At 40.5% G+C, this 21,972-nt stretch overlaps 1 protein-coding gene across 7 annotated transcripts in view; it reads left to right on the top strand.

The window, feature by feature from the left end:
- Positions 1-3,643: 3,643 nt before the first annotated feature.
- LOC308196173 (cytosolic phospholipase A2 epsilon-like) overlaps positions 3,644-21,972 on the top strand; it is a 36,968-nt gene continuing 18,639 nt past the window's right edge. For 3 of the 7 annotated variants that reach the window (XM_080594841.1, XM_080594835.1, XM_080594840.1), the window contains exons 1-6: positions 3,803-4,479; positions 6,847-6,959; positions 8,298-8,429; positions 16,673-16,745; positions 20,375-20,511; positions 21,759-21,890. In XM_080594841.1, the coding sequence (XP_080450967.1) occupies positions 4,422-4,479; positions 6,847-6,959; positions 8,298-8,429; positions 16,673-16,745; positions 20,375-20,511; positions 21,759-21,890 (645 nt within the window). In that variant the 5' untranslated portion in view covers positions 3,803-4,421. Of the gene's footprint in view, positions 3,779-3,801; positions 4,480-6,846; positions 6,960-8,297; positions 8,430-12,665; positions 14,914-16,672; positions 16,746-20,374; positions 20,512-21,758; positions 21,891-21,972 lie in introns of those variants that run through there. The other 4 variants (XM_080594836.1, XM_080594837.1, XM_080594838.1 and 1 more) reach the window with 4 other exon arrangements.

Raw genomic sequence — 21,972 nt, forward strand, 5'->3', positions numbered from 1 at the left:
AAACACAGTAACTTGTCTGTGTTGAAGTAACATGTTAGCACACACAGGACAATGAGTGTTCACCTTGAATAGATACAATCATAGCCAAAATATAAGATAAATCCTTAATTGAAAACGAAACATGAACTTAGAAAAGGTTGAAAATTTCTCTCCTCTCTTGCTGTCATCTTCTGTCTCTCTTGCTTCAAGCATACCTCTATGGCTTTTAGCCCTTGTCTTCTTCATTATCCTATACTCACCTCTAATGACATCAGCCCCCTTAGGGGTGGTGTGTCCTTGCCCCAGCTGCTTTTCTAGGCCCTCACACCTCCATCCAATTTGCAGCCCTGGTTTAAATCTCCACGGAGCTGCAGTGACTGTTTACATGGTTGTACTCATCAAGGGTTCTTCTCATTGTGATCTCTGCTGCTGAATCACTCAGTCCCCTTCGGCATTGCCTCTCTTCTGTCCTAGCTCCAACTCCCTCTTGGGCTTCCCTGCTTGTCATTATGGCAAATCTATTTGGGGTGACACATATTTTTGCTACTTCTCCCACCTGCCTGTCTTCCAGATGGAGTTTTGGGCATCTTCAAAAGCTGCAAATGAGTTCCCTTTCCTGCCTTCCAAGATCTTTACTGACACCAAGTTTCAAGAGCCCAGCCTCTCTTTTCCCTTTCCTGCCCTTAACTATAAATCCATTGCTTCCCTTGCCGTGTTTTTGTTTGTTGGTTTGAGTGTGCCACTAGAGCACCCCCTCCTCTGCTCCACCCTACAGGGGCTGAGCCTGTCCCCAGGTGCCCTTCCTACCCACAGGCAGTCTGGTCGGGCCTGCACAATAGCTGCTAGTGGTGCTTCTGGTGTGGGTGAAGATCTTGGATGAGAACTGGATCTTCTTGTCAATCTTCCCTTTGCAATCCTCAAACATCCATGGCTTGCTTCTTGCAGATGTACCTCTGCAGCTTGCTCCCTTACCTACAGCCACCCGAGTCCCACAGCGAGGTCCTTGCTGTGACCCTGAAAATACCTATGTGTCCTATGTTGTTATGGGCCCTGAAAAAGTTCTCACTTAATCCTTCATCCTCGGGCTGTGGGGGCCTTCACCCAAATACATGTAACAACCCCACATGTCACGCTTCTGAGCTGGGGTGTAGGACACCAGACCCATCTTGTCATCTGCAGTCAAGCCCATTGCGCGGCCTTCTCGCCCATGACTCACGTGTGCTCCCCTGGCACAGCAGGCCTTGTCTTGGCCTGTAAAGTCATGCAGGCCCCTGCAACCTGAGCTGAAATATGTGACAAGGCAGCCTGTCTTTGTGTGTCCATCATGGGGAAAGGAGGGAGCACAGTCATTTGGGACAGCTGGTTTCTTCCTCTCTGAGGTACTACAATAGTAGCAGTGGCTCCAGATGCCTCTTCCTCAGCAGTGGCCTGTTCTGACTCCTATCTAGTCAGCACTCCCGGTCCATGCTTAGTAGAGCTGCTTTATGACTTAGGGGCTGATTAATTTGCTGCTTGCTTTTTATCGTTAAATTTATTAATTAATTGAACGGAATGCTTGCAGAAAGTCCTGGTGGTCAGTTCTGCTTGCAAGCCAGTGCAGGAGCTTTGTGTGGCTTTGTCCTCTGGCATTTTATGTTCTGCTTCGCTGCAAATTGGGTGTGTTCTTTGCATGCAGCCTCTGGGCTGTACTAAGGCATTGAAGGAATGCAGGTGATAGCTACAGATGTGGCATTTAAAAGCACCTTTGGTTTTGCAGGTTGGGAGTGTCCCTTTTTACAGGAAATAGGAGTAATACCATGAAATCATCCCCTTAAGGCAGGAAACAAACTAGAGGGGGAGATGCTGAAAAAATCCAGGCCTGTGCTGTATTTCAGAGTTAGGCACTAATATCGTAAACATGATTTTTTCCTAAATATTTTGAAAGGCAGAAGTCTTGACAGCTGTGGTAATAGGAATTACATACACTAGCACAGAGACCTTCTTAGTTGTAATGAATATGTCCTGCATCTTTTCTGTGTCTGGCTTTTCCTTCTTACCTATTCATTATGTGGAGGTAAGTGAAGGTATTAGCATGCAATTGCACCTTTGCCCCAGCCCTTCCGATTATCACAGAGAAGCATCAAGCACTGGGCAGTTCAGGAAGGTGAGTCAGCTTGTAGGAACCTAAGGAAAACAGCAGTGGGATTTCTGAACCCCTTGTGTGGTGTGTGAGTACATGGACAGTCCTGTCAGGCGAGCGCTGCTGAGGAAGCAGAAGCAAATGGGATTCTCAAAGTACTTTAGCCACTGTGTCGTTTTGTTTGCTGTGGTTGGCAGCACCATTTAATACTGTTCTGTAACCCATAGAGTAATCAAACAAAAAAAATATAAACTGTCTGAGCGAAGCGAGCAATTCGTTTGTGAGACGACATGTTGCACCACATAAATTATGGGAAGTATTTGCCACAGCGGATACAAGAGAATATGGGTGATAGAGCAGGACTCCCTTCTGTGAAACCCTGTGCTAAAACCTGTCCACGTGTAAAACTCTGCTGTGTATGTGCAATTACCCATCATGTTACTAGAGAGAGTGACAATGCTTCAGAGGAGGCCATCAAGGTCTCTTTTCTGACAGGGTTGGTTTCCTTATACCCTCATCATAGTATGCTGGTCCACAGATAGCAATGGGTGACAGCTGTGTCTTTTATGCCACTGAACACTTAGACCTTTGAGCTCCTTCTGAAAGCCTATCCACTGAAAGTTTCCCATCTAAGCCCACCACACCCACAGCATTCATAAAGCACTTCCCCAAGACCCTCCCCACACTTCATATCAAAACTCTGTGATGTTTTGTCATGCCTCCAATTTCTTGCTCCTTGGTTTCTGAGGTCTCCTTTCCTTTCCCTTCAGCCCACCATTTCTTATCATATTTTTTCTACGTGATCAGGTGTCTCACCAGGATGTTATGGCCTGATCCCTGCTATACTAATACCAAATACTATAATACCAAATACTATAATACTATTAATACCAAATACTATACTAATACTAAAAAATACTAAACTTGTAGTGTTCCTGCTGGTTCTAAGTATGACCAAGATCCCATCATTCAGACCTGAAATTTCTGGAGGTACCATTGCAGTAAAGAGGAGTTGTGAGAGAAAAAGGAGAAAGAAAACAGATGGGATAAAAGGCAAGGGAGGGAAGACAGGAAGAAGGAAAAAAAAATTTGGATCATTTGAATAGAACTGAAAAAGGGAATTATAGTTATGTGGTATTAAGAGGGAAAAAAGAAAGACATATTTTGGAAAGCCAAGAAGTCAATGAGAAAGGAAATCTGGCAGGGAATTGGAGGAAGGAAAAAAAAAATAAGGAGGAAATCAGGAATGAGAAGGGGATGGAGACAAACATTTTAAAATGGAGATCAATGTATATCCTTCCTCTGCTTTCTTCAGAGATGTCTTGACAGGCTCTTCCATTAAAAAGCATAACAACCAGAAAAACTGTAATCCAGAAAACGTGATAGCATTAAAAACTACTACCACTGAGATTCTGGCTGCTGTGCTGCACAGAGTCAAGATATACAGGCTGTGAGTATTTGCCAACTTGCAGCTTTCTCTTCTTTTCTCTTCCCTTACACACTGGGAAAAGCCAGCCCCTAGCAGTATGACTTTTCCTGCCAGCTGCTGCTTTTTGCACCCTCCCCTCTTTCAGCTAATAATCTGTAAATTAGTTGTAAATACATTAAATGTGTGCTCCCCTTCTATTTCCTTTCTCCTGATGTGGTAATGGATCATCCTTTGAGGCTGATAACTATCAGGTAGGGAGCTGCAAGTTTCTTCATATAGTATTATGCACTTTTAAATCTTAAGCAATTAATAGTTACTTCTTTAATTTTGCAATTTCTGCTACTCAGCTGGCTGACATCCAAAATTATTCCAACCAGTCTTGAAAGCAAGCCATGCTCCAAATTCCTCCCTGAGTTGTAGTTGTTTTGTTTGCCATCTACTTGGTAAATGTATGATGTGGTTTATTTTTGAGATTTAACTGATGATATAATATCTCACAGAGACCAGGATCTGTGGGAGAAGATATGGGCAAAAATTGCATGAAAAGGCCTATAATTTGATACAGATTAAAGTGTTTTGGTTAAATGTGCAGAAAAGCCTTCTGTAAATCCTTAGTGTAGAGCTTCAAAAACTACCTTTCTGGCCATTCTTAAGCTCTGATCCATGATTGCTGCTGGTACAGGAACTGATGGCCTGTAACACACAGCTAGTTTGGGGCATGGGAGGAACTGTCACACCAGTCACTGCTCTTGTGGAGGTTTCCAGCTCATAAGGAGTTGGCAATCTTGCATGTAGTCTGAAGAAATATGGAGGTTGAACTTCCTTCTGAGTCTTCAGAAGACTTTGGAAACCACTCTTCTAGTTTACTCTGTTCCTGGGAAACCTTCTCCAAGTATGGAAAATGCCCTTGGGTCAGTTAACTGCAGGCATGGAGGACTTTATCGCTGTACAGGTAACTACTGAGTACTGTGTGTTTGCAAAATGCATAAAATCTGAGAGACACAAAATGGAGCATAGGTCTCTACTTTATATAGGCTGCTCTAGGATGTGTAAGTGCTGGGTTTTATCCAGTACATCAGTAACTGTAACGTGAAAGAAAAGTAGCCAAGCATTTAACTTTGAGTGCAGCGATATAAAAAATCGTTGTTGATGCCAGTCTCTTTACTCAGAAAATAATATCTCCCAGTATTAGAACTGTCTTGCCCTGATGCATGCAAATGCTTATGTATAAATGTGATGGATATAAATCGCCATAATTTTCTTAGTATCATCATCATGTCCTAACAGGAATGTATTATAGTATTGTACTACTGTTTGGTTAAAGATTAGTTTCAAAATTAATTTCCCAGATTTCTTACCTGTGTCAAGGGTAAAGATGTAGACAACAGCAGTGCCCCTGTCTCCAGTGAGTTTCCTTTCCTCTCCAAATCTTCCTTCACTGATGATACAAGTGATGGCCTAAGACACTGTTCCTTCTGTGGGAAGAGGATGTAGCTGAGCCAGAATGCCCATTTGATTTTGCTCTCCATTTTTTTTGCAGAAGTGTCTATGTGTCTGAGAGCAAAGAGTGCTCACAGCTGGTCTTTTTTGTATTTTCAGCTTGTCAGAATGACCCCAGGCTAGGTATGGCAAGCACTCAAGGAAGAGAGTAGTGTGCTGTTTGCTGCCATGAATTAGAGTTAGATGTCAGGCAGTTTGGTTACCTGGCTTTATCTATCCTCAAATTACTGAAATATGATATGTAAATGAACAAAATAATTCCATTTGGAGTCTTTGCTCTTCATTCTATAAACTGAGACCATCCAGATTTGTACAGTCGGATTTTAAATTAAATAACATTAGTTTAGTTGTTAATGCAGCCTCAGAGTTTTCTTCTTTTATGGTGTTCTCTGTGGAGTCAGTCAGGTAGGAGCAGAATAACTTGGTTTCACTGAAGGCCATAGAAATCTTTCCAGATGGTCCTGTATGCATGTAACTGGGCATTAACTCCACAGACATGGAAGTCTGTATGCAGAATCTGGGTATTCTTCTCCACAGGTTTCCTTGATGAAAGGATTCTGAACTTTCCTAAGATTCATCACCTTTAGAGGGGTTTCCAAATGAACATCATCATTTATGCTGATGGTTCTCTGAACTAATCAGCCTTGGGAAAGCTGGCCTGGTCTAATAACAAGTATACAAGTATTTTTAGTGTCCTGTGGCAGGTCTTCCAAGGTCAGGCAGGTCTTTACTGACAAGGCCAAAAAAAAAAAAAAAGAGGAATGATTGTTATGATTGTTCTCTGAATGCAGCTGCAAGAGTTCTCCAGGATGCAGCACAGTCTGTGACCTGAGGCCAGAAGATGCTCCTGCACTTTATGGGCACAGCTATTTTTCATGCTGGAAATGCAGATGCTATGACACAGCCTACTGTTACTGGAGCTGCTAGTTTGTTATTCATTTGTTTTTCTGTGTTTGAAGATGGTAATTTCCAGTGGGTATGCCTGGAGATGTTCGTGTGCTCTTTTCTTCATGCTCTTTAGTCGAATAAAATCTCTGTAAAATAAAGCTAAAACACTGGATAGTATATTACATTCACCTATTTCATTTGATACACTTTTCCAGCAGCTTCTGTCTAAAGTTCAGTTGCATTTCTCTGGAAAATGTACAAAAACATAATTCTTACCTGATTTGCACAGTTATTATATATTTCCTTGCTTTTTTTGTCTAATTTAAGATACTGTCAGATTCAGTAGTCCTGGGTAATGATTGTAGCCATAGGCATTTACCTCGAGATCTTCGCTAACCCTTGCAAACATCCACCACTTTCTCCCTGCTGTTGCAGGCAATCAGGGACACCTCCTCCACACCCGACCCTCACCTCTCCTACCTACAGCTCAGTTCTGCAAACCAAAGACCCAGTCTTGGCCTTGCTTCCCAAGGAGCAAGAATCGGAGGCAGCCCAGCAGGAGCTGGAAACTGCTGGCTGGTGCAATAGCCTGCCAAGTGGTGGGGATGACACCTTTGGGGCAGGGGTTGTGGTGGTGATAGCTCCTGTGGGGTGCAGAACTGTGCCTCTTTGCAGGCATGACAAAAGGGTGGCAGTGATGGAGGGACCCAGGGACAAGCACAGGATGGGATAGGTGCCGTCGCTTTCTGATTAAAGCAAGGTACCACATCCCTTCCAGCAGCTGTTCTTGTCCTGTAGGAGCCTTCCCTAGAGCAGTCATCCTTGGTGCTCCATCATCTCCAGCAATGGGAGGGGAGACCTTTACTTATAGAGATGAGATGGGTGGGGCCTCAGGTCATTTTATAAAATAACTTGTCATTGACTCCTACAGGAGTAAACCCTGCAAACATGTCTCAGGAACTGCTTCCCGTGGATGTGCCTGAATCGTTCTATTATATGTATCCAGGGAAGACCATGATACCATCAGATACCAAAGCACTGGAGGTAAGACATCAGCTTTAAAAGTTTGTTACCGGCCCAGTTAAGATGTATTTGACAGAAAACAAAACCTGTTTTTATGATTGTATTGATATACATGGTATATACATGGTACTGTGCATACTTGCTGTCTGATGGGACCAGGTGGCAATGCCTCTGCATGAAGGAGTTTTAAGGTGAAACATTTTTTTCATGGCTATCAGTGGCAAAAATCCTCTTGCCTTCACTGGAGCCAAAGCTTTCAGCTTTATGGGCAAAATGAAAGTCTGCCTATCAAGGAAACAGAAAAATTAGAGAAAGTGGAAAAAATGAACACGGACAGAGACAATGTTTAGGAGAGTGAATTGCCCGTGTAAACCCAGAGCTACTTCCAAATAATATAAATAATAAAAATAAATAAAAAATGTTTTCCATACTTCACATTTTTAGGAAAGAAAAGCTCTTGTATTCAGTACAGCTTTTTGTTCCGGAATCAGATATCTCTTATTAAAAACAAAGCATGTGTGTATCAATAACAAAATTTTGATACATTATAATTAACGCAAGAACCTCATTCTCTTCTTGTAAAAGAGCTACAGACAGGATAAAGCATGTGGAATGGGAAATTAATATAATTTCAACATTCCCAGTTTGCTCCATTTTCCATTTTATTTTTCATTCTTTGTGTCATTTCAAGCTTTGCATTTAATTTTAACTGAAGTATGTTATATATTTTTCTCTGTGCTCTTTGGGTAAGGACACGTCTCTTCAGGAAGTACTCTACAAACAGAAACAGAATACTTCTGACATTTTTGTAGGAACTGTCTCGCAGCGGTGTTTTCCTATGAAGCATTTCAGAAGTGGGCACTTTACATTTTAGAAGTGTTTTTGGACTTCTGTTTCCTGGGCGGAAAAAATGAAATACTATCTATAAAATTTTGCAATTACAGTATGTCTCAAGATTGAAGTGTGAACCCAGAGTAGACAGATCGGGATTATTTTTTTCATCAAGATTTAATGACTTCTGAGAATGAGAGCAGGTTGCCAAAAGAGCATATTCAAAACAAAAAGCAAACCTTTGTTCACTGAATAAATTCAGGCACTTTTTGGTTATCTTCTGACTAAAACTGCTCCTCCTTCACTGACTTGTTAAAAGTGCACCCCCTTGCCCCCTGGATTTAGTGCCCATGTACAACAAACCATGTGGTGGTTTGTTCATTATGCTGAGTGCCGTGCCACAACAGGGAGTAACCAACAGCTGTTCTAATTGGGGTTTAAGCATGAGTTATTGCAAGTAGGAATTAATAATCTATCCTGATAATACTGTTGTTGTTGTTGCTTTAATGTTATCGTTTATTTCTTCAGGATGAAGACGACTCAGACTTAGACTCGGACTTGGACTCTTTGGGTTCTTTTGATTCTTTTGATCCTTTTGGAGGTACTAGACCTCAAGAAGAAAATGAACGAAGTACTGAACCAGGCAAAGGTGATTTCAAGGTATTATGAATAAGAGAATTTTGAACCAAAAAGAGATGAAGGTTTTGTTTTGCTGAAAGGGAGAAGGCTCAGGCAAATAAATAATGATGGCAGGTGTTTGAGTGGTACAAGAGAAACATCCCTAAATTTATTGATTGGATAGTTTTATTCCACTTACATTTGTGATTTCCAGAATTGCTCATTGTATTTCTCTCTTACCTTTTATTAGAACTATGCAGAATATCTGCACACTGTTTTCATCCTTCACTTATTTGTAAAGGAAATCCATTGGTGCACTTTCTTTTTCGTCAATGCTTTTCATAACTGAAATGGTCAAAGATAACAGTGATCCCTGTTTTGCTGTAATGATTTTTCCAGTGCAATCTCTAGTTTAGCAATTTATGGGGAAGTCCTAGATTATCGATCCCTGTCTTTTCACCACTTCTATGCTCCATCAGAAAAAAAACTGTAATGGGGAATTTTAGGAATAGAGTGATGTTTGAATGTACTAATTTCAATGAGGGTTCTCATTTGTGATACTTTGCCGCTTGTGCAGTAAATACAGGCATTGTTTCCTATCTGTCAGGATTAGAGAAGCGTAAATGAAGATTTGAATCACATATAACAATGTTTTCCAAAGAACTGTCTGATTCTGAGCTAGATAATTGCATGGCATTTTGCATTATAATTGATTTAGACACATTATATTGAGACAGAATGAAGCTTAAATAGGAACTTTATCTAGAAGTTGAAGTAATATTGTAAATGAGTAAGCAGGTGAGCTTTGCAATAAACTAGATATACATGGAGATAGTCCTTGTAAAATTTAGGCAACAAAAACTTTTAAAGCAAATTCACATTTGCGTTCCCAGTTTTTTTACTTCTTTGCATACACTACTTTTTTCAAAGTTTAGCTTTTCTATTTACCCAGTATTAGGATTTGTATTAAAAAAAATAAAATCAGTCATGTAAAGATTTTACTATATTTTCTCAGGATATATTCTACCAGTTTGGGGTCTTTTGGGCTTTTAATCTTGCAAATATTTAACTTACAATCTCTGTTATCTCCAGTCTGTAGGGATACCAAAATTTTGAAACATTCATTAGGTGAAGAATTTTCTAGATAGAAAAAACATGATGAGAAAAAATGAGTTGATAAGACTTTAGTACAGTGCTTTCTACTTACAAGTGATAAGAAACCCAAAGTCATGAAGAGGGAAAGCAGAAAGATTTGAACTCCTGGGCTATAATTACCCATGATAATTATGCATACGACAGGTAACTTCTTGTCTTCATTTTTTAATCCCACACAATGATATGCTTGTTTTTGCATTATCCGCTCAGGATATAGGCTTAGATCAAAGACGTTTCAGGGTTGTGAAATTTTGAGGAAGCAGATATGATAGTAGTAGACCAAAAGAAGCATCTTATGTGTATGGGATCATAACCTTCTTGTAGACCACTATACTGCACCTGTTTCTTACAGAAGGATTATTTTTCACATTTCAAAATTCCAAAAAATCATGACAATCCCTTGGTGACGGACAGAGTTGTTGTTATTGCATCTGGTTACATGATCACAGTTTTCTCTTCTATGATTAGAACATAGCCCTCTATCCTATGTGCTTGTATGATTATCACTTCATTATTGCAGCATATCATGTGTTTGCATGAAGGACACATTACATGCTCTTATGTAAATGTTATGCTCCAATGTAAATATTTCATCACCGAAACATCGGAAGACTTAAGTGAGGGTTGTTGGCTGCTAAGAGGAATCAACTGTTAGAAATATCTATTACAGCAGATCCCAGCAAATGCATGTGCCTTTATGCCAACATGTTGATTTTTATCTGCATTAAGAAATATATATTATACAGGCTTTGACTGGTACTTTGCTCTATGCTAAAGCTGCAGTCAGAGCCAGATCTGGTGTTGCAGGCATCAGTGCTTATATTAAAGTATTTAAGGATTGCAGCAGGTTTCATACAACAATTTATGTGGAGGAAGGGAAGTGAAATAATGGATGTATAGTTCTGAATATAGCATAAGCCATGCCCTAAAGAGGCTAAGATACCTCATATACCTCATACTTTCAGTGAATGGTACTTCATTTCACTGCCAGGTAAGGACTCCTTGTTCTTTTAGAGTTTATGCTGCTGTGAGAACGGCAGCACTTTAACAGAAGGGGGACAGGTTAAACTCTTCACCCCTGTGCAAAGCAGGAACCCTGGCTTCCACTGGGTTTTGGAGCTGGAAGCAGCTCCTAAGATCATGGGAAAAGTGGGGAGCTTCTTCCCTGCATGACAAGGTTAGGAGGAGGTTGAAGCTGCTGCCTCTTATACAGGCTAGATTTAGTTATGAGAAGCAGCAGCACGTGCTGTCACTGAGCTTGGAGTGAATCAGGATCTGAAGCAGGCATGAGATCCCTGCTGCTGAAATAATGCACTCCAGCATGCCTCCTGCTTCAAAAATAAGACAAAGGAAGCCACTTCCAATTAGCTCTTAGCTTTGAAATAAGGTCTATCTTACTCACATTTGACATTGAAAATGTAAAACATGCCTGCCTGAGATAGACCTCTAGATTCCCCTGAGAATCAGTAGTCATACACAGAGATTTTTCAGAGGGTGATGCATGTCCTGTGGTAATGTCTGCCTTAGGATGAGACTCCAGAAATGCCTAACAGCTGTCCAGTGTAAACACCTGTTTTAAAGCTAGCTGGAATTACGTGTGACGAGTCTCAACCCTCTGTCAGATGACCCAGTTAGTGTCTTTCTCTCATGTTTGTTCTGGTTATGAAGAGCAAAACAGGACAAAAGAGCTGTGTCTTTTCACTGATGGCCTATCTTATTCCCCTGGCTAAAATTCTACATGTGGAAATAATTTTGTATGAGTAGTTCAATGTTTTATGTTTTCAAATGGATGTACTTTTCAAAATAGGAAGAAATCCAACTGTTGAATAAGTGGAAATACTAAAAGATGGAGAACAATTTTAAGAGTACTGATGTAGCAAGTAGCTTGAGTTGTCAGTAAAATAGTAAGCCTCCTCAGAAGCTGGGATCACAGTGCACTGACAGTACCCATGTTGTGCTGATCAGTATCTGAAATCCCGCTTTTTTTTGGAATCACGTTTCAAGCACAGCACCACGTGTACACTCTTATTCCTTGGAAATATTCAGTAGCCCATGATGGATATGTGTATGAGGAAGCAATGATCTGAAGGACACAATTCCTGTGTCCTAGTCTACACCTGTCATGCTGCTGCAGGCACAGGTGAATTTTCCCTGTTGAAACCAGGATTATCATGGCTGTATGCATGAAAGGAGTGTTTCTGTCTGGCTATGAGAGTGTTTGACTTCAACAACATCCAAGCAAGACTTCTGTTAACTTTGTTGAAAAGAAGGTCTGATTAGAAGTTATGTTCCTAAAACATGCAACAAGCAACTTGTGAAAACCAGCCTGTGGCAGCTGTATTGCTGGCATCTGTCCCCTTGGCACTCTCCAGGCTCCTGTGCAGCCCCAGTGTCTGGAGGAGGTGAAAGAAGGAAGCAATTAGAGCAGCTGCTTTTCCGGTGTGGAGCCTGGGTTCCTCAAGAATGAGGAAGAACTTCAGAGACGTCACCAAAACCAGCAGCTAGCCACGCTTAACCCGAGCAGGCGTGCCGTGGTGGGCTCCCCTGGCATATCCCATGGCAGTGGTTGACGGGGCCTGGCTTGACTACGTGACGTGCACAACCTGAAGAATCCCAAATAGGCCTATAGAGATACCCCACAGAAACCTGCGGTTACACACTGTCTAAAGAGGCCTGATTCACAGATGGCTCAAGATGGGCACTTCTTCACACAGTACCAACTCTAGATGCACTGTCAGCAGCAAAGTATTTTAGTTCCTTTGATTTGGTCCCTGGCTGCCATCTAGTTAAAGTAGCACCCAGAGATGAAGAAAGGAGTGCCCTGGTGACATCCTGTGCATGATTTCATCTCAGCAGAATGTTTCTCTGGGCCAGGATTGCAAGGGGAAGTTAGTAAAGGTAGGGAAGTTATCTTTGCCAGGAAAGGCTGCTGTGCCAGTAGATGACACAGAAATGGATAGAGGCATTACTATTGGGTGTGCAGGGAAAATGTGTGGGTGGAGAGGAAGCTCTTTTCATGATTTTCATAGATAACATTTTTTTTTTTTCAGCTGGATCTGTAGAAGTGGCCTTTTTCAACTGTTGTAAAAGTAAATTTACTTATTTATAAAGGGCAGTAATCAAGACTGAGAATGCGTTGTCTGTCCCTGGAAGTTCAAGAGCAAATTCTCCTCTGGAGTCAGTGACGTTGGATGACTGTTCTCTGTTTTGGGCAAGCAGCTACCATATTCTGATAACTGATCAAATATCTATGGTAAAACAGGCAGCTAACACAGAAAAACAAAATATGCATTGACCTGGTGTATGTTTGACCATACTGTTATGCAACTGTGAGGCTGGGGTAATCTACAGTAGGCATGGTGGAGTAGTGAATGTCTGTACCATTGAAATCACAAGCTAGGAAGATGCTGCTAGCAATAGCCCATGTTGGAAGAGTCTGTTAGATGAAGAAGTCTAAAGGCTGAAGAAAGGCATGGAGAGAAAAGCAAGTAAAAAAGGTAAAGAAGAATAACCATTCTCTGGTCTCGTGGACTTATTAGGAAGAACTGTCAGTTTGGAGCTCCATAGCCAATTGCGATGTGACAGGATGTATATTACACAGCTAAAATATTGGAGTATTTACACCTGTGCTTCTTGAGATGGATGCATGCCACACATACCTACATGTGAATTTGAGTGTGACTTTAGAGAGGGCTGGGATAGACATAGGGACACACAAATATGTCAGGAATGTAGACTGCCTGGAATCCCTGGAGAACTCATGACAGAGAAAATTCTGTTTTCAGATTCTTACTAGACTGGGTGGGAGAAAGTTGGATCATTCATACGGTGCAGGAATCCTTTATTTCCACCAACACAGTAACTTGGTGCCAAGTTTCATACTACAGTATTCTCTCTTTTGAGAAGTGGTGGAAAAGTGGAAGAGAATATGAAGTCTGCTCTATGTTTGATGGGGCTGCTGTTTGAAAAATCCCTGTAAAACTTTGTTTTCCTGGGAGTACAGATAAACTAGCAGTGTAAGCTTTGCTTATGCACTGGCACCCCAGCATGGTACATTGTTTGCAGTTCTGTTATACGAGTATGTACATAAAGCACAATTTGGGAAACACTGAAATGAAGACAGGCTAGCAGACTGACAATCAATGGAACAGTCACAGAGTGGCTAAATCAATCTTGCTTTTGTTAAAAGCAAAACTGCAAGGTTACAGAGCTAAATGAGGGTTGTCCCAGGCAGGACTCTGCTTGGGGTCTTTCACCATGCAAGGCAATGCTAAAAACCCTTGGTATGTGGAACAAGGTGACAGAGCAGCAACACTTTTTTGTAAAGACATCATAATAGGTTTTAAGTAAACTGGATAACAGAACTTATATCCTTCATTTTAGGCATGCGTAGCTGGTATTTTCTTTGTATAACTAGACGCTAATACATTATGTTAAGATTGTCACAGTTTAAATACAATTCCTTTGTTTGATAAGTTACTGAAATTAATTAAAATAGCAAATTCTCCAGGGAGCAGCAGAACTAATGAGATCTGACCACTGGGTGATTTCAGGTCTCCTCGGTTTTGGTACCCCACCAGCAGGTGGTGGGGCTGCCTGGCTGCTGCCTCTCTGCGGGCGGCTGTCTCATAGCATCTGCCTCTCCCACGGTGTGAGTGCAGCAACCAACTTGTGTCGCTTCTATGAAGCCACTGATTCTTTGTGAAACTTCAGGATGTCTATTAGTGAAACCCACATGTCTGAGAATCAATTTCCCCATGTCAGATGGGGAACTTTGGCCAAATTTGACATTAGAAAGTCATTACATGGGGACCAGGGGACAGGTGATCAGATGGCAGCAACTGAGTAATAAATCATTTAAAAAACAAACAAAACAAAAAACAATCAACCAAGCCAGTGCACTTCCTGAATGTGTCTTATCTAAAAATCTCAAACTGCTTTGCAAATACGGAATCAATCAGTTCTTACTCAAGCAAGGGAGCCATTTGCTTGAGGAAGTATAACTGGAACTGATCCATGAGCTGGCAGCACCTTGTGCAATCTTCGAACTCTCCTGAGCTAAACAGCTGCATGCGAACAGCTCCACGCTTATGCAGATCCTACTGAACAATGAGTTTCTGCCTTCTAGGGCATATCCTGGGCTCCAAGGTGCCCAGGCTCGTTCCTAACAGGTGAGTGTGGTGATCCACCTTTGCTAATTATCCAGCTGAGAAGATAATTAACTGGGTGGGGAACTTTGTTAATATGGTTGTACTGTTTCAGAAATGTGAGCCTGTGTAGAGCATGGGGTAGCTCTGAGGACATACCACTCTATCAGTTATTGCTTGCAGATTTGGCAGCTTCTGTTATGCTTCCTTGAAACAGAATGCAGGTGAATTGCTGAGAGTGAATTTCATGAAATAAAAGTACTAAGTAAGGCAGAAAGCAAGGATTTCTTGTGGCACATACAGGAGGATACAGAACCCTTTTTAAGATCTTAGTGTAACTTTTTAACATAGCATAATGTGTTATGGAAGGTGAGAGGATTTTAAACACATGTAGAAAAAATAATTTGTTGTAACAGAAGAGGGCTAGTTGTCTTCCCATCTGAAATTAAAGTCTTTTTTTTTGTTCTGTTCTATTAAAAAATAAAATAAAAATAATTGGCAAAAGTATACATATTGTTTTAAGCGAGGTTCTTCCAGCCTCTCTTTATCTGCCTTAACATCTATTTTGTCTGTTTATAGTCATTCTAGGAAGTTTCTGAAGTGCTATAGAAATAGAAGGATGCTCCTAAATGAGAGGAAATCAGTTTATAAAAATAGCAATTGTCAAACAGAATGATTTGGAGGGCTCCGCTGTAACCACTTATGCAGGTAGAAACGTTTGTAGGAGTGTGAGGAAATGACCATGTGTTACAGTAGCAGGAAATGCTGATTTATTTATTGGCTTTGTTAGAGTAGCCTTCTGCAGACAGGGCTGAGCCAGAGATGGCTTTTTGGAATGAGCCAGCAGGAAATCACCTTCCTTAGGAGAAGGAAATCACGTTATCCTCTAATAATAAATAGGAAGAGGTGCCTGCAGTCACAAAATCTGGAGTGACTTGTTTTATAGAAGATTTTGGCTGAGATATTTAAAGGGGCCAGAAGAACTTAAGCACTTTCCTTTTTTAGGGTTTTTGAAGGGGGTGTTAATTTTTTTCTCAAAGGCAACCCATACCTAACTCCTTAAGCCCTTAAATCCTCTGGACGTAATTCTCAGCCATTAGTTTATGACGAACTTGTGATTTAGAAAAGCTCAGCTTAGAGTATTGCTTTTTTGTTTGTTTGTTCATTTTTTATTGTTGTTGTTTACTTGTTTTTGTCTTGGAGAGTTGTAATGGGGAAAAAAAAAGAGAGAGATTAGGAGATAGCTGTTCCATGTTTTTGAAGCAGAAGTCAAAAACACCTCTCAGAGCAGTGCTTAGCACCACGCAACAACAGCTGTTCTCCACAGATATCTTTTCAGTGCAATGGGGCTTCATAGGTGGATACTACAGTGACTGTAACTTAGAGGAAGAATAGCAGTATTTTGACAACTACATCATGGTGCTCACCAAATCATTTGTTGTGTTCAAGAGACTTATTTTAGCTATATTCTATAGCGTTTGCAATCATTTTGCATACAGTCTCATTTGACGTGAATATATTCCTTTCTTGTTTGCTCTAATGAGCCAACCAGCCTCTGACTGACACAGTATTAAGACAGTAGAATGTATAAAATGTTCAAATAAGGCTTCTTTAATAGCAGAAGCTTTTGACAGATAAAAAGAAACCACACCTGGCTTGGAATGCCCTTAAACTGCAAATTGCTGCAGGCTAGGAAAACAGTTATAGGAAATATCACTTTGTATTTCTCTGTGTTCTTCAAGCCCACTAAGACCATGGTAAGGCAGGGGGTCCCGAGCTCTCTGCTCTAACCCCCTACAGTTATCCTTGCACCATTGCTTTTACTCTGTGTTGTTGCAGATTTTCATCTGCAGAACACTGAGAAGGTTGAAATAATTCTTATTGACTGTATTATTGTTTTGTAGCACTTGATTAGGTTGCACGTTTGTTATTTTCTTTTCTGCTGAATTTTTTATTCATACTCTGTTTCCTACCATTCTCTAGATAGAATCGTCTCCCTGCTACCTGCTGACCGTGAGGATCATCCGAATGAGAAATCTCCAGCGAGCAGATGCTTGTAAGTATCTCTATTGTTCTTTCAAATATCTCATTTTCTTGAAAGTACTTAGGAGATAACTGGACACTGTAAACACAAATGTAAACATCAAAAAAGTAAAGTTGATGGCATCACTAGGATATATCTAAAAAAATACATTACTTTGGGATGCCTGCTTATTAGATAACTATAAGAATCAAGATCTATTTTATCCTGCAAGGATAAATGGTTAAATGAGAATATGTATATAGTATGGAAAACAGCATATTGTTCAAAAGAAGGTAAGTGGTATGTCAGAGTACTGCCAAAAAGTTTTCTTTATAACTATAAAGCAACCTTTTGCGAGTATTTCTAAAATAATCCAGTGTTTATTTAAACTAACTGTTATAAACCAGGTCAGTCCTTGTTGCTTCCTGCTGTTTCACTGAATGTTATTTCAGTGGTTTCTGGGTGAAAAGTGAATGTGCTTTTGAGGATAAGTACTTTCTCCCAAAGAAAGGAAATTTTCTGACATGTACCGATGAAAAAGACTGTATTCTTATGCCCACCAGTAAATTTGCAGTTTTTCTAATACATTTATAAAAACTGCGATTCATGAATTTAGATGTACTTCCAATGTTCTCTAAGAAGTTTCTTGTCAGTTTCTAACAAGCAGAAGTGATGCTGAGGGATTGCTAAGTAGACATTGATCAGTGTTGCTGACCCTTGCTGCTGTGCCTGTTCATTCTCTAGCCCAAAGGATACCTCTGTGTGGCTGGCACATATGAAACCTGGAGGAATAAAACAAAACAAAAACCAGCACCAAGCAAGAGAATGAGAGCAAGATCCCCCCTCCAATACTCTGTGGTTTTCTTGTTTTTCTGCAAGGTGTATCAGACGACTTCCCTGTGTCACAGCTCTGAGTGATATAAATTAGCCATATCTTAGGTTGTTTCATTGGGTCACACTCTCTGCAACTTGCATCTTCCTCCCTGTCCATGGCTGTGGCACATGTGTGATGATGCAATAAAAGAGAAAAGTTTCATCAAGGACTTGTCTAAGCTCTTCTGCATGTCAGGTGACAAGACAAAATCACAAATAACCAGGTTGTAGAAGGGGATTGTGCAAGCAGAACTGAAGCAGTATTTTGAATTAAATGCACAGCTAACTATTTTGCCTGCACCCACTCATATAATTAAAGATTGCTTGATATGCTTTGTATCTCAAAGTACAATTAATATGCAAGAAGGATGAATCACATCAGTAGAACAGAGTACTTTGTAAACCAAGCAGGCATTGATCTCCAGTGATAAACCAAAGTCATGTAGTAGTCATACAGAATTACATTAAAAACATTTTAAAATCATTATTATTACTTCTGGGAATCGAAACATGAATGCCTGTTTTTGCAATTTCAAAATTATTTGAAGCATTATCTGCATAGAGTTTCCCAGATGAAAAACAAAAATTAAAATAACAAACAGTCCTACAGAATTAAATCAATGCTCATAAAGAACTTTGAGAGGGATATATTCACTAGGTCCACCACAAATTAGCTTCTTTCTTCTACTCTGTAGAAAGGTGCAAAAGGGCTATTGCCCAGCAGTAAAATGATTAAGAATTTCTCAAAGTGCCCCATCCGAGACAGACATTTTTGCTTCCTGGAAATATATAGACTGAATACTGGAGTTGGACAAGTAGTAGGCAATTAAAAGTGATGTTTTAAGACAGAAGGAGGCCAGCCTTAAAATCTAGGCACTAAATCAACTCTGTCTACAAATGAAATAAAGACAAGCAGCTTTCTTTGCAAGGAAAAGGTGCGGATGAGACACTTAGTCCCTCCTTCAGAGAGGTACTTATGTGCATAAGCAAGGCAAAAAGTGCAAGGCAGCCAGGCTGGCTGGGCTGACTAGACCAACCCTCACCAGGGAGACGTTTAAGATTAGCAGCCAATGTTTTCAATTTTAGCAGTTTCCTAGCAGCTTGCTGCAAATACGCATCAACTTTGTGCTGCAGTGGTTCCCTGTTGTCTATTAATGAGGCTCTTGATGCTGTTTATTGTTTATCTGTACTCACGGGAATTGTGAAGACCTGGGTATGTCTCCCACAGCTGAATGCAAGAAGGATATGCCTATGAGTAGAGCAGAAAGCAAAGGGTTATAGTATTCAAACAAAACATCTGAAGTGACATCCCTGAGAATCACTGTTCGCACTCTCATCGGTCTGTGAAGCCCATTATGCTGTCTGTGCAGGGGAAAAAGATACTACTGGGGTAATTTCTGTTGCTTCTGCCTGTGGGCTTGAACACAGAGCAGACAGGTAGCCCTTAGTAAACCTTTCTTCTCTTTGTGATTTTGTTCCTTAAGAAAAGGAAGAAACCTGAATGTTGAAGGCAGAATTTCCTCTTGACTAGCATAGTCAGAAATAAAGTACAAGGAAGGGGGCTAAGAGAGAAAAGTGGTGGGAAGGTAGGAGTTAGTTAGAGCAGAAGATAATACTCCAGACAGGACACTTAAGCTGCTGTCAGAACCTAATAATACATACATGTATGTGTATGTGTATTTTAGTTCAAGATGAGATATGGAAAGTGGGAAAGACCAGGAGAGGGTTAGGGCATGCCAAATATTTTCTAACCTAACTTTTCTATCAGAGAAATTTAATTTTTTTGACTCTGCAGGAATATGTTAATTTCTCCACTTTTTTTTAGAAAAATTACAGCAGATTTTTTTTATTTCTGTATTATAACATTAAAACAAGTAGAAAAATAATAAAAATAATAAAATGTCAATTGATGAAGCACAAAACATTAAGTAATTTCTCAAGCTATTTCTGAATTTCAGTTCTTCATGCTAACACGAAAAGAAAAGCAGGGAGTTTTTTTGAACAAATACACTTTCAACAACATAAAATGCATCCTCCACGCAGTTTGATACAGAACAAATGGCTGTAGGGAGACATATTGCAAAACCATAAGGACAAGGAAAGAAAAGCAGAAGACAAGAAAAAACTTCTGTTGCAGCCCAGCAAGTTTTTGTCTTTCTGCATGAGTGGATGTGCAAGCTCTGTTCTCCTGACCTACCTGCAGAGTCCTTACCTGCTGCTGCTGAAGGGTACTCACCATTTATTGTCATCACTTATCTCTCTCAAAAGTTCCTTATCAAAGGACGCCCATTCTCAGACTTAGTTACTTTTTTCATTATGTATCTGCTCATTTTACTGTTAAGAAATGTCTGTGTGAGAGAAAGTTTTGCAGTGCTGAAGGCTCCTTCAGTATTTTGTATGAATTGTATGAAGATATATAACATTCCCTTTGCACGGAATACATTGTGTACTTAGCTGTAGTTATTTGAGATGTGCTTTAATTTAGGTGACTTTGAGAAATAGGATGGAATATCCTTCACTAACAGGAAACTCTGATGCTGTTTTATACACTTCACTGTCATCCATAACTCACATAAGGAAGAACAGAAAACACCTCCTGTTCTAGGTCATCTTATTGTCTGTGCTTTTTCCTCTCAGAAGGATATCTTGAAAAGAATTGTGTTACCTCAGGTGTATCTGCCTCTAAATAAATCACACTTGGTGTTGGTATCCTAAGATCACCTTTTCAGTCTCATGCAGCACTGCTTACTTTGTCACGTTAACAATGCTCTGTCTCTTTCCCTACTCAGTAAGCCAGGCTGATTGTTACGTGTCGTTGTGGTTGCCTACTGCAACAATTGAAAAGTCCCGCACCAAAACCATAAGAAACTCCAACGACCCAGTGTGGAATGAAACCTTCTACTTCAGGATCCAGAGCCAGGTCAAGGTAAGGAGCCAGAGTTGTCTGCTTGAAGCATCCTGAAGATGTTTGTGTATGGTGGGTCCTATCTATCCCATGAACCATGCCCAGGAATTGTTTAAGATACAGTATAAGATAAGAGACTGTTCAAATTATTGATCATTAAAGATGGCTGAGTGCCCATGCCTGGAAACATTTGATGGTGCTGTTTAAATTGCTTAGAGAGGCATAACCAGAGTTCAGAGTTAAATTAGTACAGCAAACCTTAGACGTTAAATAAGCAGTAGAGATTCTATACAGTTTGTTGGAAATTATGTGAACAAGCAGGGGTCTCAGAATTCAGACTTTTTGTAGAACTCCATCCCCACATGGCCTTTCCTTGCAGCTGATACACTGTGAGGGGAAACTTCATATCATGCCAAAGCTCTGTGGAACACATTTGTGCATTGGGTCCTACTAATGCACGTATAAGACAAAGGTTTGGTGTGTAACTGGTGTGCCATGCATCTCATGTGCTGCTGAACAGTGTGGAAGTGCAACAGCAGATAGCGCCTGCTTCTGGTATTTCTCCCCAGTATCTCTTCTGCAAAATGGATAAGCTTTCTGTGTAGCCTGGTTTACTGAATGTGAACTTGTGGGCAAACACAGTTTCTCCTGTGTCGTGGAAGCACAGTGGCTGTGCCTCATGGACGTGCTATATCACATTCCTGGTGTCTCTGGCCTACCCAGGCAGCTTTATGAACCACACTGGATGAATGAAAAGCTGCTCTTTGCTGTTTGAGACCTTATTGGCCTATCCCTGGTGGGATGGTGTTGGAAGCACACAATCTTTGTATTTTCAAGTGCCAGTCTACAAACACTGGCTTTTACAGGAGTATAACATGATGGAAAGAATATTTTTATTCAAGATGTTTTCAGTCTGCATAGCCTGATACAGTGTGTATGAATGCTAGCCTAGTGTTACCAGAGGGCCAGGGACTGAGCACTTTTCTCAAGTTTTAGGCAGACTAGAGACTCTTACCAGTCAGTGCAAGGTAGATAGAAAATCTGGAAGCTGAATAAGCTGTCATGTAGATATAGCAGTTGTATTACTCATGTTGGGGCAATTAAGCTGAAATGGGGGAGAATTCAAATTATAGTATGTTTCTCCCAAGAAAGATGATACTTAATTCCTCAATTTTTGTTCCCACACACATTCCCAATATTCCTCCTTCCCTAGAGTCAGTGATGTCCAGACTTTAGAAACTCTAAAATCCCTCTCCTTCTCTTTCCAGAATGTGCTGGAGCTGACAGTGTATGATGAGGATTTTGCTACTCCAGATGACCATCTCCTCTGTGCACTCTTTGATACTGCTAAACTTCCAATTGATAGAACAGTGCTCCTGTATTTTAAGCCCAGCTCAACGGTGAGATTGTGAGATCAGTGCCTGCATGATCGGGCAGAATGGAGTGTAGAGGGCACGCTTACCTGAGTTTTCAAGCCTTATC

This window comes from Anser brachyrhynchus (assembly GCF_964034855.1).
Source record: "Anser brachyrhynchus genome assembly, chromosome: 5".
In the NCBI taxonomy this organism is placed as follows: Eukaryota; Metazoa; Chordata; class Aves; order Anseriformes; family Anatidae; genus Anser; species Anser brachyrhynchus.